The sequence below is a fragment of the Hydractinia symbiolongicarpus genome, chromosome 13 (assembly GCF_029227915.1).
Source record: "Hydractinia symbiolongicarpus strain clone_291-10 chromosome 13, HSymV2.1, whole genome shotgun sequence".
NCBI lineage: Eukaryota > Metazoa > Cnidaria > Hydrozoa > Anthoathecata > Hydractiniidae > Hydractinia > Hydractinia symbiolongicarpus.
This window is the reverse complement of record NC_079887.1, coordinates 9,539,228-9,553,818: the sequence shown is the minus strand read 5'-3', so window position 1 is coordinate 9,553,818 and position 14,591 is coordinate 9,539,228. Positions and strand designations below refer to the sequence as shown.

The window sequence follows — 14,591 nt, the reverse complement described above, 5'->3', positions numbered from 1 at the left end:
TACTGATTTCACTGTTTCATACAGGAATTATATTATTTACTTTAGAACAGATTACGAGGACAAATTTAAAAAAAAATAATTTTTTGATCAAACAGGACACTGAAATTTCAACGTTTCTGTAACAACTAAATAGAAATTTTTTAGCAAAGTATAATTAATAGTTCTATACAAAGAGCCGTCAAATTTCAACTCTTCAACACTCCCTTCCTCTGTTAGGTACTAAAGTTAAATAATCCTAAAAATATATAAATTTTATTTTATTCTTATTATAGATCTCTTATAAAAACTCTAATCGGAACTAATTAAAAAGGATGTCTCAGCATGATAATGAGGTTGTCACGCTGGAGAATATCAAAGGAGCAGCTCAACAGCTTGAACAATATGTGCATAAAACTCCTATACTTACCAGTACTTTCATGAATGATTTAGCTGGAAGAAATTTATATTTTAAATGTGAAAATTTCCAGAAAACTGGATCTTTCAAGGTAACTGCCTTTCTCCTCTTACGTAAAGCTAAAATTTAAATGCAAAAATGTTTTTTAAATTTACAACCCTGTTAAAAATTAGATTCGTGGCGCTATGAATGCCATCTTGAGATTAAAGAAGAAATACGGAAAAGATGTTGTTGTGGTTACTCATTCAAGTGGAAATCATGGACAGGCAGTTGCATATGCAGCCTCTTTGCTTGGCCTTAGAAGCATTATAGTTGTACCTTCAATTGCTCCACAAGTAAAAAAAGATGCAATAAAGGGATATGGCGCAGAAGTTGTAGAATGCGAGCCTACAGCTGAGGTTAGCATTTTTTTTATTTTTTTTTTGATTAAACGATTCAAAGGAAGTACCAAAAGTAGTATTGCATGGTGTGTGTTAATTCCTTAAGATCAGTTTTCATTATCATAAAAAGTATTGATCAAAAGTTGTGCAATAGTTACCATTACCACTTTGGTTGTAAACCAAAGCAACGCAATGGTAACCGACCAAATAAAGGGGTGTTTCCACTTTTAGAATAATATGCGATTACATAAGGGGAACGCTAAAAATGACTCAGCTATATTTTTCGGAGAATATCAACAGCTTTTTTCGATTAAGCAATGCGCGTTACCAACATTATATTGTTTAACCAAAGAAACGTAAGAGATGTTTGTTGTACAACAAATGTTGTAGAAATAGAACTTTATCTATCTCTGTACCAGTTGCTCGGCAACTCTTGTAGAACATTTACTAACTTTAATGTAAACCGAGCTTTAAGCATGTATGCTATGTACATCAATGTCTAATTATTAATTAATAGGGTTCTTTATGGAATTATTAATTAATAATTCCATAAAGATTATTTATATGCATTTGTTTTTAAGTTAAAGAAGCAAAAATAAAAAAAAAGTTTCGATGTTCAAATTGAGCTGTGTTTGCAAATTCTCAGATGTTTACTTTGTATGGTATTTCAGTCTATTTTTATGTACTTAGGCAAGGCATGCCACAGCAAGAGAAATAGTAGAAAGTCTTGATGGAAAAGGGGAGTACGTTCCAAGTGGAGACCATCCTGCGGTTATGGAAGGAACCGGTAGTATTGGATTGGAAATGATAAACGAGGTAATGTGGTGGGTTGTTAACATAAAACCTAACTGAATTTTCTGGTAAAGGTTTGCAACTTGTTAAATAAGTTTTAAGTCACTTTCAGTCAAAATGCGTTGAATTACGTTGAGATAAAGACATGTAGCATGCATTTTTATACACTGTTTAATGTTTAGGAATAAAAAACACTTTATTTTTATGCGTTATCCATGTTATTCTTAGTCATCGTTATGTTTTAACCTAGCCAAATATCTGTTTAGATACCGCAACTGGATGCAGTTGTGGTGCCGATTAGCAGTGGTGGTCTTCTGAGTGGTGTTTCAATTGCTTGCAAACAGTTGAAACCTGAGATGAAAGTTTTTGGAGCAGAGCCTGAGTTAGCTGATGATGCTTTGCGATCACTGCGTGCTGGGAAAAGGATCATGTTAACAGGTATGTCGCCATTTTATTGTTTTCATGTTGAGAGTGCATGAAAAAAGGATTGAAAAAATTTTCTTTAGAATTAAAAGTTAAAAGAAAATGTTCTTATTTCAATAAAAGTCTTTAAAAGCATCACAAGGAATACATTTAAGGAATGCATTTAACACAAAAATAAATTGATTTTTTTAACAAAGAAGTCAGAAGGCATTTAGTTCACAGGGGGTCGATTGATAATATGATTTGCATAAAAAATTGCCTTCCTCCCCCTAGCTTGAGCCCCCTATAACGGACCGCCTACTTGAATGTATTTACATCCTTTCCAACTATTGATTTGAAGAAAATCACTACCTTCCTCCCTAAATTAGAAGACTAGAAACAATACACACAACAAGAGTGTTATGTGTAGAATTTACAGTTCTTTTGTTGTAGCCCTCGATAAAAATTAAACGTGCTTTGTTCGTCCAGTATGTTTGTTGGTCCTCGGGGTTGCAACGTCTTCTTGAAATTCCTGAATTCCCTGCAATCTCATAAAACTCCTCAAATTTCACCTAAAAGTAGTTTTTTAACAACTTTCTCAAATCTCTTCAATTTTTAATTTGACAACATGTCGCATGTTTTTAATCTATATTATAATGCCCGTATACGTCTGTCCGTCCGTCCGTCTGTCTGTCACGCAAAATGGTAGCTTAGCTGCGACGGGCGAACCCGTGGATTTTTCCACGGGCTAACGACTAGTTTATCAAAATGCATATAAAGCCGAATTAACACTAGGCTACATTTGTATAATTTTTATTTACTTGTGGCACAACTTTTAAAACCTCTATTATAAATGTTTGTTACTTAAAAAGAAAAGTTGTAGCAGCATTTTCCATGACAGGCAATATTTTATTTTTAGATTACCCAAAAACAATAGCAGACGGACTTCGTATGAGTGTCGGTGTTCACACGTGGCCTGTTTTGAAAGAAAACGTAGAAGATATTTTTACGGCATCCGACGAGGAGTTAGTTCGTGCAATGTTCTTGTTGTGGGAACGAATGAAAATAGTTGTCGAACCTTCAGGTTGTATGGGACTTGCTGCTGTATTATCACAAAGATTTAAAGCACTACCCCCTGAAGTAAAGAATGTAGGGATAGTTTTATCAGGGGGTAATTTAGATTTAAAAAATATACCATGGATCACTCCCTCCTAAAACTTTAGTCAATAGGGTAAAAAATTGAACTTGAATTGAAGTTTTAAAAAAAGCATGATTTTGACTTGGGAAAAGGGGGGGGGTGTTTGAGTAATATGTTTTTTGCTCTGATTTTTAGCCCGCAATAGTCAAACCTGATATATTTTGTAGATTTTATTATATAACATGTGTTATTTTTAGCTTAATGCAACGTATTTTTATTGAAGCTGACATTTTTTGTCGTAACTAACTGTTACTCATTATCAGGTTGGTCACTATAGCCGGCAACGCATATAAAAAAAGTTGTGAAAAACTTCTAGAAGATAATTTTCTCGATCGTTTTATGGTCCGTTTTTTTTGTCTTTGGTTTATGGTAACCGTTAACGACTTTCTGTTTATTCTCGAGGATGTTTTTTCATATGCCAGAAACTTCTGAAAACTTTTGAAATTTAATTTTTAAAGATTAGTTATCACCCTGTTTATGAAAAGCATGTAGTGTCTAATTTTAAATCAGGGAATTCGCTTGTCGCTTTTTGCAGCTAGCATATTTAGCTAACGGGAATTTACCCACCGAAACAAAGTGGATAAAAAAATCTTCTTTGCTATTTCGTCTGCCTTTAGCATGCCTTGTTTTTGCGCACACACATTACACGATTATTATTATTATTATTATTAATTAGAGATGCCAAAGAAATACTGAAGTAGTTATATCCGCTATCCATCCATTCTCTTACTTGAACGGATTTGGCATCTATGTACTGCAGTGTTGCGTCAAAACATAATATAAACAGTTCTGTGTAACGTCATAACAGCCAGGAACTGTGCCTGTGATCGTCACGAAATTAACTTTAACATTTAAGTTTGTCAATAAGCGATGCAGCTACGCTTTTTTCACTCAAGTATCGTGCCACGCAGACCATTTATGTCACAAGTATCGTACCACACAGACTATTTGTGTCACTATGTTGCAGGTTTGATCAACTCTATAAATTTGTATGACTTTGAACACCGTGAGAGACGCTATCGGTTAACAGAACCACAGACTACATTCGTCAAAATAATCTCCCAGCATGCAAATTAAGATGGATACAACGTACAGATGTGGCTCTGCCGCACCCTGAGCCGTTCGTCCCTTATCTTATCTTAGCTTCCGCTCGTCGGCGCACATTGTTTACATAAAAAGAACTTTACGCGTTACTGGACCCATTTCAATTGACATCATCGCGTTATACAGGTAGATAATTTACCTTTGTCATTTTACGTATTTAACGTGGTATGTATCCACCCCTTGAGCGTCCATCATTGAAAGACAAAGCCATGGGAATGAGGTTTCGTGCTATATGTACCATGACGCGCTGTGTTATCTGCAACATAGAAGTTCTTTTCGTTACCACTAAACCCTTGACCTCGTACCCTTTAATGAAGCGATTAGTCGCAATGTTAGCGCTAATGTTATCTAGTTCTCATAACGTAACGACAAGCTGATAATACCGTATATAAAGTCCCGGTAAATTAAAATGTTATAATTTAACAGTTCTCACAAGAACGGTGTTGCCTGCTTCGAGAACTAGCATATATCTTATCGGGGAAAAAAATCAGGGGAAAATTTTGTCGGGGAAAAATTAAGTCACTTTCGAAAAATAAGTCCCTTTTCCCCCGACTTTGATATTCCTGTACATGACCTCACAAGGTTATTTGAATTAATTTCTTATTTATTTATCTATGTATGTTTCTTTGTTTCCAATATGTTTGTTTCTTTGTTTCCAATATGTTTTTTATGTCCCCGATCTTTTTTTGTATTCTTCCTGCAATTTATTAAGGTGGTAACAATGATATAAAAAGTTTAGGATAGAAAAAAAAATCAATGTAAATTCTTAGTCGGGTATAAAAAAGGTAAAAGTGTTAGTCAGGAAAAAAATTGTCGGGGAGATTTTGGTCGGGGGAAAATTAAGTCACTTGCAAAAATTTTAGTCACTTTTCCCTGACTTTTTTTCCCTGATAAGGTATATAAAACATAATGCCGAAAGACGTGGCCTCCACGAAAAGATCTGGGTGGAGGAAAACGACAACCTCAAGACCCAGACACTTATAACAAGAAGTTAAGCTTAATATGTAATGGTAATACACGCAATAAATACTCTCAATTAAATAAAGCTTGATTTTTAATATTCCTTAATGCACTAATTTCCTTTCACTATATTATTCTGGTATTTTAGAACAAAATTTATACTTTTTTAAAAGTGGTCGACACGCGGCGCGATTTTAAAGCTGATTCTAGACGCTCCATTATAAGCAATGCGATAAACCAAAGCAGGCTTTAGCAAGGTAATGAGAGAATATAAATGGCCTTGATGAATCACGAGGTCTGTCCCTTTTTTCTGTATTGAAAATGTACTAATTTTCTAACTTCCATACTTTAACGTAATCTATTTTAAAAGCCGTATCGTCACCTTTCTAAGACGGTAGCCATTCCCTACGTGCGTTCCAAAAGTCTTTTCTTGCTTGCCCCACCAGGACTGTTATTATCCCATGGTATTTTAGGTATATAGTTTTCATGAAAGTAACGGTTAGTACCCCCTACAGCCACATTCAAAATAATGTAAAATCTTTGATCAAACGGAACCAAGTTACTGCCAGATGACCAAGGGTTGGCAATGTCTTTTAGACGTTCTGAGAAACCACCCAACTCCCAGAAGCTTTTGTTGGTCATTGTAACATATAAAGTTTCTTCTTTATCAATCGATAATGATAAACTTTCAGAGGTCCAGTCTAATGTGAACGTGTGATAGTCTTCAGCAAAAGAACCAGATTTCAAAATCTTACGGCCCATGGTTTTTGGTTGACCGTTTTGAGATACGTACGGACCCCAATGTAAAGATTGTGATACCATTTGATTCCCCGCTGGTGTTATATCTTCATCGGTCTGACTTGTTAATACGTCGTTTCCTCTTGATTCCAACAGGTCTATTTCGCCAGAAGCCGGCCAAATATTTTGGCATTAGCCACACCGCTGGCCATATCCAATCTCCACGAGGGCATTTTGCTCTGACTTCCATTCTGCCATATTTAAAAGAAAAACTTTTTTCTGTTCTGACAGCAGCTGATTGAATAGGATTAATGATGGATTCCGCCGAGCCTTTCCTGTAACATCCGTCATTATCTCGGTTTGACGTGCAATAATTTTCCGTGAACGTTCCCCATAAATCCAACGTACCCGACGTCAGAAAGTCGTCGTCGTATGTATTGTTTGTTAATGTCGGCTTCAGAAATAATTTACCGTCTCTAACAAAACTATTCGATCGATTATTGGTGTAAAATTGGAACTCGTGATTTCCCGTAGCTGCAGCCGAGTTAATGTGCTGCCATACCGAATGATCAAAAGTATTAAACTCGTCTTGAAATATTAAACATGGATACGTAACACAAGTCGATGGATCCTTTATAATGGCTGTTAATGAACAATACATCCATGTCCAGGTTATAAGAATACGTGTATATAATTTTTGTATCATTTTATCTTTTATTCAAAAAAACCTTTTTACGTATACCATTGTCGCTGGTGCATTTGACAAAACCATTTTGTGTAACTAGCTTTCTGAATGAAAAAAGATGCAAGTAATTGATCCAATTCGTTCTCAGTGTATGATGCTTAGAAAACATATCTGCTTGAACAGCTAGCTCTACTAGCGAAGATCTTATAAACAAGCCAGCGATTGAATTAGCCTGCAGTACGGGATAGTCTTTCTTTTACCGAGTCTGCCCGCTTTGAATAGACGGGTTTTATGCGCTTTAAGTCAGTTTCTTTTGTTATAATATTCATTTGTTTTCATTGTTCTGTTTATAAGCCCACATGTAAACACGAAAAAAAATACAACCTCTGGTTTGTTGAGCCAACCCGTGTGCATATAAACATCCGATGAAGCAGATGATACACGAACGATTAGTTGCTTTCAAATTGTGGAATTCTACCAAATTCGTGCATCATACTATAATTGCAAGCATTTTCTACAAAAAAATTCACACATGTTAGAATTTCAGCAAATGGTTACTGATTCAAGATCAATCAAAAGGCGTTAGCTTTATACGCAAATTGTGTGCCGAAAAAAAATCTAAAGTTTTACTTTTGTGTATACATAATATTCAGACCTTTAGAGTAGGGAAACAAATTTAATAAAAAAATTAACCAATGGTTTTTACCTTGTTAAGGCACTGAGAACGAAATTTGAGGTGAGACACTTATCATATTTGTTACGACATACAGAACATCTACGATGGAGATCTACGGTGGAGATCATTGCCTATACTTTACTTGTACAGAATATTTGATGTTAGAATATATAGAGACGATAACGATAAACTCGTGTCTTATGAATATCGCAATATTTACTCAAATGTGCGCGCTTATTCAAACGATTGCCCCTTTAAAAAAGGTGCTAATTCGTTGAATTAGCTTTTGGAAGGGGCGAGGCGAGTTTTTTATTGTTTATCTCAAAGAGCTCTGGGGACGAGAATGTAAAAGAAGAAACCTCGATTAATTACCTGTACTGGCAAATTGAACGTACAACTCCCAGTAAATCGAAAACCGGGTAACTCGAACTTTCATTATCTGGAACCATTTTCTTAAGCCAATTAAACTTTCGTTAAAACATTTTTAGCCATTGTCAAGGAAAACTCAATTTACAAGGGACTTGCATGCTTTTATCATCGCCAAGCATGCGCCTTTTCCTGAAACCACGTTCCCAGGGCATTTTGCCTGCTCAGGGGCACAAGATCATGGGGACGAGTTTTTTTCCCAAGAACTGTTCCTCCACCTCTTGAGAAAATCGCTGTAACTCGAACTATAATCTCATTTTAGACTAAATTCGACTTAACGAGAGCTTAGTTGAACTTGGACATTCGTTAAGTAGAACTATTTTCCTCAGTTCGTCCAAGGTCCGAGTTACCGGGAGTTAACTGTAGGTAAATTAAAGCTTAAATATCCCCACATCACAAATGAGAAGAAGAAAATAGTAAAATTCAGTGCGCGTTATTTTAAAAAAGGATATTTTTCGCATAATGATATCTCTACTAATTTTCGCACATTAATAAGCCTTCCGCGCAAATGCCCAAATAATACTATAAATAAGTTCTTCTTTTCTTTTCTTTGCGTGTTTTTTACGAAAAATATCTTGCAAGCAGAAAGTTGATTCGTTTCCAAGAAGTTTGTTATAGAGTTTCACCATAAACAGCGTCTAAAATTAAAAAATCAGTTTTAAAATACAAGAAGAAATTTCTAAAGCAATTTTTCATGTTGAACAATCAATACCGTTGCTGAATGCTATAATTGACGTCATGTCCATGTTCAATTATGACGTCAAATTACATTTAAGGTTTGGTTTACGATAAAGCCTCAAGGAAGTAAGACGCAAATCTAAGGGCGAAAAATTTGAAAATTTGAGTGACTTGATATTTCAACTATGCAACATGATAAACGTATCAAAGAACTTTTAGAGAATCGCTGTACATTCAACAAATGTACATTAGCGTCATTCATTGATGACATTGCATTGCCATTTCCATCTATTGATATTGACGAAGAAAATATTGGTGAAGTTTTGACACTTCCAAACACTGACAGTCATCCTCGTCCCCAGGGTCTTGTGGCCCCTGAGCCATTATTACGGAGTGGCCAACAATGACCCTGGAACAGGCTGGTCACGTGATACAAAAATGCCCAGACCTGCTGGACATTTCTGAAATTCCAAAGATAATGAGATGCAAATTTCGCGCTCGCCTTAAAAGCATTTAGAATTGTCAGAATATTACTAGCTTGATTTTTTAATATTGGCGAAAGGCCTTAGAAAATGTTTAAGTTTATTTCCATTAAAACTCATGAGCTCTAGCTAGCTAGCTAGCTGGACTATGTACTATATATAGGTACCTAGCTAGCTCGTGACATCCTGGAGACAGCTTCACTCAACCACATACTTATAAACGACGTATTCAATGGCTATTATTTGGTGATTTTGTTGAGAACGCGTTAGAAATTGTATGAGAAGATCTGGATACCCTAGTTGCACACGAATTTTTCTAATATACACAACAATTTTTCAAAATTAATTTTTTACAATAAAAACTAAGAATGACAGGCTGTAGTGCTAAAGTTATAGATTATTCTCAGATCTGGGTTATACGAGGGGCCATCGTAGGGTTAACATGCTTGACATTTTCTGATGTTTTTCAACCAAAATGACCAATACTTGAATTCAGTGTCAAAATTTATGGAATCTTGCATTTTTCAAGTTTATATTCTAAGAGAACTGCCCTTATTAGTAGAACGTTTGATGTTTTATAATGAAATGACTATAGCTACATACAGTCACACTCTGTTAAAAACAAACACCTCACATGTATCAATTTAATTATCAAGATAAACTTGCTTTATATCATGCAGAACTAAAAATGGTATCTTTTTTTAGCATATTTCTTAAACGAGCCTCTTTAAAGATGATGCAAAACTTTAGCTGGTCTTTTTATCCATTCCACAAAATATTGACCGCCATATTTGTTGTATTCTTGTTTACATAAAACTCCCGCGCAGGGCAGAAGTGCTTCCAAACAGAATGACAGCATCTTCTAGTGCTGACGATGTCCAGTTAATTGTCAATGATGGTGACGTGGATGATGACAGTTGTTCAATACTTTCATTCCATAGTATTTCATCCTTACCTATCAGTGAAGAAAACATCAGTGATGGATGTTTAATACAAGAATTGTTTCTATATAGAAACATCTCTATTACATCGTTTGGTAATGATAACATTGCAAAAGATAGTCCTGTTGAAATAATCAAACCGGCTGATTTAGATCAGATCGCTTCAAACAAAGGTAAATTGCAAATTAATTATTATCATCGTTTTTTGGTGCACAAACAAAATGAGACTGTTTTAAAAATGTCCACTGACAGCAACTTGTTTTTCATACCAACTACTTCAAGAAAATGGTGAAATAAAATCCCTGTTCAGGTTAGGGTGTATGCAGATTTAATCCATATTCATTGTTAAGGTGTAATTTGAGTTGACATGGTAGTATCTATTATATTTTGATATAGAGTGAAAGGAGTTTTTTATTACATACTGTCATGATCATAAAACTGTATATTATGAACCGAAATGAAGATTGATAACATTTAAAGGACCACGTGATCTTTATATGTGGTGCAGTGGTCGATTAATCCGCAAAACGCACGAAACTATACATCAGTGTATAAATTCGTACATCTATTTATTTTAGTATGTATCGAGACAAATTTCGATTCGTCTGTTGAAGAATTTCTTTCTTGTGGAAAACATCCGCCATCTTTATATCCTCTGGTGTTTATAAATCCATCTGCAGGAGAGTTTGAACGCATTGATGGCAACAAAAAGAGTCGTTCCACGTAAAAGCTCATTCAACTCTGAACAAAGTGCTGACCCGTTTCAAATCGAAGTAATCGAGTCAACCATGGTCACACGAAGAAGAAAAAATATTTTTAAAAAGTGTTTTCATTGGATCCAAAAAAATCCAGAGATAAAGTCGCTGCGTTCTATTTTTATGTCGCATGCAGAAGAAACATTCCAACTCATCCTTTTTTTATTCAATTTCGATATTCAGTTTGGTCAATTTTCAGGGACTCTTGGCTGTTGTATAAAACACTTCCCTGTGATTGGTAGATAACTGGTGCTTCAATTGGACATCTTGTCTCTCACAATTATCCTTTCTTATTGAAATTTTTAGGGCTACATTGTAAGTGCCTTCTTAGGCAGAAAAACGCTGGGAACGGGGTTGGTGTTTACCATGCAACTAAAGTTATAGACACAACAACTCGGTTCTGGTGTTTGATAAATTCTCTTCCGACGAAGTTTCTAGTGAGTACTGTAAATTGTCAAAAAGTGACGGTGTGTTTATTTAAAAATTGCATCTTGAACAAGAAAGAGGGCGCGTCAACAACACGCTCACAAGACCAACTGAATCAGCGGGGGAAGACAGAATATGGATCCTCAGTTAGAGAAATATCGCTCCCCAACCCAACCCTATAGGGAAGGATTTGATTCCTACAAGCCCGCATTAAAAATATATTATCATCTATTCAGTTTTTGACTTACCAAAAGCAGTATAAATTATTGGAATTATGTATCTATTACTGTAGACGAATATGTCTTTCCGTTTTATGCTTTAAAAGACGCACTGATAACTCTTTATCCCTCGGCTGTTAATCGAGAGGGGCGTGTGTTAGAAGCGTTAGATAATACGTCACTAGCCGAGATTTGTAGATACTATATAGGCCATAATGCTGTGCAATTTATAGTATTTGCTGGGAAACGTTGAAATTTCTTTTTTATTCTTACACGCGTACATGATATGCGCCGCGTAATATTCAAACGAAGATTATTATTTGCGTTTTGACCTATTCTCGTCCCCGCAGTTCAAAAGTATTTTTGATGATTTGTCTTTCATAGTCCGTAAACCGGGTCATCATGTCGGTCAATATTTAAACAAACAAGTTGGCACGGTTTGCTATAACCACGAACATGTTGGGCAACTTTAATTACAAAAATAAGCATTTTAATTCAAAATGGCAGACAAGAAGTATGGAACTAGCAGCAAACCTGAGAACTTCCGTCAGGAAGATGAAAATACCTTTGGGACATAGCTTAACACACTTATTCTAAAAAAAAGTATTTGCTAACATGATTCGTATTCCACGTGCTTTTATCATCGTCCTCTATCAAGAGGGCGATTATCAACCATGCTGCTGCTTCATAATCTGACATTTGTGATAGTTGGTAAGCATACAAATGAATGAAAATCCAAGAATGATGGTTGCCTTTGGTTGGATAATGGTATAGCAAACGGTACCAACATGTTGGCTCAACTTAACAGTTAGAATCTTAATGCTTGAACTTCATGGAACGCCCAGATCAAATCGATATATTTTAAAAAGAGTGGTTGTAAAAATATATTATTGTTACACATTTTGTATTACTAATTTTCTAACTTCCATACTTTAACGTAATCTATTCTAAAAGCCGTATCATCACCTTTCCAAGATGGTAGCCATTCCTTACGTGCGTTCCAAAAGTCTTTTCTTGCTTGCCCGCCAGGACTGTTGTTATCCCACGGTGTCTTCGGTACGTGGTTTTCGTGAAAATATTGATTTGTCCCCCCTACAGCAACATTCATAATAATGTAAAATTCTTGATCAAACGGAGCCAAGTTACTGCCAGATGACCAAGGGTTGGAAATGTCTTTTAGACGTTCTGAGAAACCACCCAACTCCCAGAAACCTTTATCAGTCATCGTAACATTTAAAGTTTCTTCTTTATCAATCGATAATGATAAACTTTCGGAGGTCCAGTCTAATGTGAACGTGTGATAGTCATCAGCAAAAGAACCAGATTTCAAAATCTTACGGCCCATGGTTTTTGGTTGACCGTTTTGAGATACGTACGGACCCCAATGTAAAGATTGTGATACCATTTGATTCCCCACTGGTGTTATATCTTCATCGGTCTGACTTGTTAATACGTCGTTTCCTCTTGATTCTAACAAGTCTATTTCGCCAGAAGCCGGCCAGTCGCCGTATGCCGAGTATTTCGGCATTAGCCACACCGCTGGCCATATCCAATCTCCACGAGGGCATTTTGCTCTAACTTCCATTCTGCCATATTTAAAAGAAAAACTTTTATCTGTTCTAACAGCAGCTGATTGAATAGGATTAATAATGGATTCCGCCGAGCCTTTCCTGTAACATCCGTCATTACCTCGGTTTGACGTGCAATAATTTCCCGTGTATGTTCCCCATAAATCCAACGTACCCGACGTCAAAAAGTCGTCGTCGTATGTATCGTTTGTTAATGTCGGCTTTAGAAATAATTTGCCGTTTCTAACAAAACTATTCGATCGATTATTGGTGTAAAATTGGAACTCATTATTTCCCGTAGCTGCAGCCGAGTTAATGTGATGCCATACCGAATGATCAAAAGTATTAAACTCGTCTTGAAATATTAAACATGGATACGTAACACAATTTGATGGATCTTTTATAATGGCTGTCGATGAACAATACATCCATGTCCAGGTTATAAGAATAGTTGTATATAATTTTTGTATCATTTTATCACGTCTTACTGTAAAAAAATCACCTCTTTTCACATCTAGCTGGTGCACTGACAAAAATATATTTGTAAACTCTCTTTCTGTACAGAAGTATGCCGAAAATGATTCAATTCAAAGATTTTATTTTGCATCCAATACTATGGTGGCCGAGAACCGCCACGCAATATTTCTTTACTTTAGAAATAAATTTAAATCGCTTTTTAATTTTCAAACATATTTTATTCTTGTTAAAATATAGTTTTAAAAACAAATTATGTTTAAAAATATACACTTTGCAAACTAAAATTGAATTAAATTTTTCGTATGGCCTTATTCAACCTCGTTCCCAGGGCAATTTTTCGCTTATTTGATATCCGAGACGGCGCGAAGAAAAAATAATGATGGCAGCCCTCGGCCACCATACAATCTGTATATTATAATGCCTGTATACGTCTGTCCGTCCGTCCGTCTGTCTGTCACGCAAAATGGTAGCTTAGCTGCGCAATAGCGAGAAGCACGCAATGCGGCATAAAAAGGACGGGCGAACCCGCGGATTTTCCACAGGCTAACGACTAGTCTATAACATAATGCCCGTATACGTCTGTCCGTCCGTCCGTCTGTCTGTCACCCAAAATAGTAGCTTAGCTGCGACGGGCGAACCCGTGGATTTTTCCACGGGCTAACGACTATACAATAAATTAATCGCTATAAAGTTTAGTACAGGTATTTCGTACAGGTGTTTTGCGCGAAAAGTAATACACAAAAGTAATACTGGTGTAATATTGCTTGCTGTCACAAACCACCCTCGTCTCTAGGGTTTTGCCTTTTTGATATAAGACATATGAAGAAGGCAAAAAAAAACTGAGGACGAGGGTGCTCATAAACTACAGTGTACATTGAGTTAACACCACTGCAGTGCAATTTCATTCTTAATTCTCTTTTCAGTCTTTCTTTCTCAACCTTGTCCCCACGGTCTTGTGGCCCCCGAGCCGTTATTATAGAGCAACATCATCAACAAGGCAAAATGCCCTGGGAACAAGGTTGTTTTTTTATGCCGTTTCAAGTTGATTGCTGGACTTTTTATTTAACAAAGTTTATATGTATAAAAGTACTTGTAATTATAATAGAGGCATAAGAAACAAGGATTCAGGAAATTTTTTATCCATGCACGAGAGGGAGAATTAAACTCTCATAGTCTCTTCAGTACCTTTATAGCTGGACATAACCTTGGAAACGGGGTTGGTGTTTTTCTTAACACAAAAATACAGTTTAGATGTTTAATGAATTCTCTACTTTGACAAGATATATTATAC

At 35.9% G+C, this 14,591-nt stretch overlaps 2 protein-coding genes and 1 pseudogene across 2 annotated transcripts; 1 reads left to right on the top strand and 2 right to left on the bottom strand.

Moving 5' to 3' along the window:
• Positions 1-239: 239 nt before the first annotated feature.
• On the top strand, positions 240-3,856 carry LOC130623653 (serine racemase-like). Its single transcript, XM_057439158.1, has 5 exons — positions 240-485; positions 568-792; positions 1,465-1,590; positions 1,833-2,004; positions 2,888-3,856. The coding sequence occupies exons 1-5, from the start codon at positions 312-314 to the stop codon at positions 3,181-3,183; spliced, it is 993 nt and encodes a 330-aa protein (XP_057295141.1). The 5' UTR covers positions 240-311; the 3' UTR covers positions 3,184-3,856.
• Positions 3,857-5,146: 1,290 nt separating this feature from the next.
• Positions 5,147-7,006, bottom strand: LOC130623652 (beta-1,3-glucan-binding protein-like; annotated as a pseudogene).
• A 4,624-nt stretch (positions 7,007-11,630) lies between these two features.
• Positions 11,631-13,452, bottom strand: LOC130623814 (beta-1,3-glucan-binding protein-like). The gene has a single exon (XM_057439336.1). The coding sequence runs from the start codon at positions 13,294-13,296 to the stop codon at positions 12,166-12,168; it is 1,131 nt and encodes a 376-aa protein (XP_057295319.1). The 5' UTR covers positions 13,297-13,452; the 3' UTR covers positions 11,631-12,165.
• Positions 13,453-14,591: the final 1,139 nt, after the last annotated feature.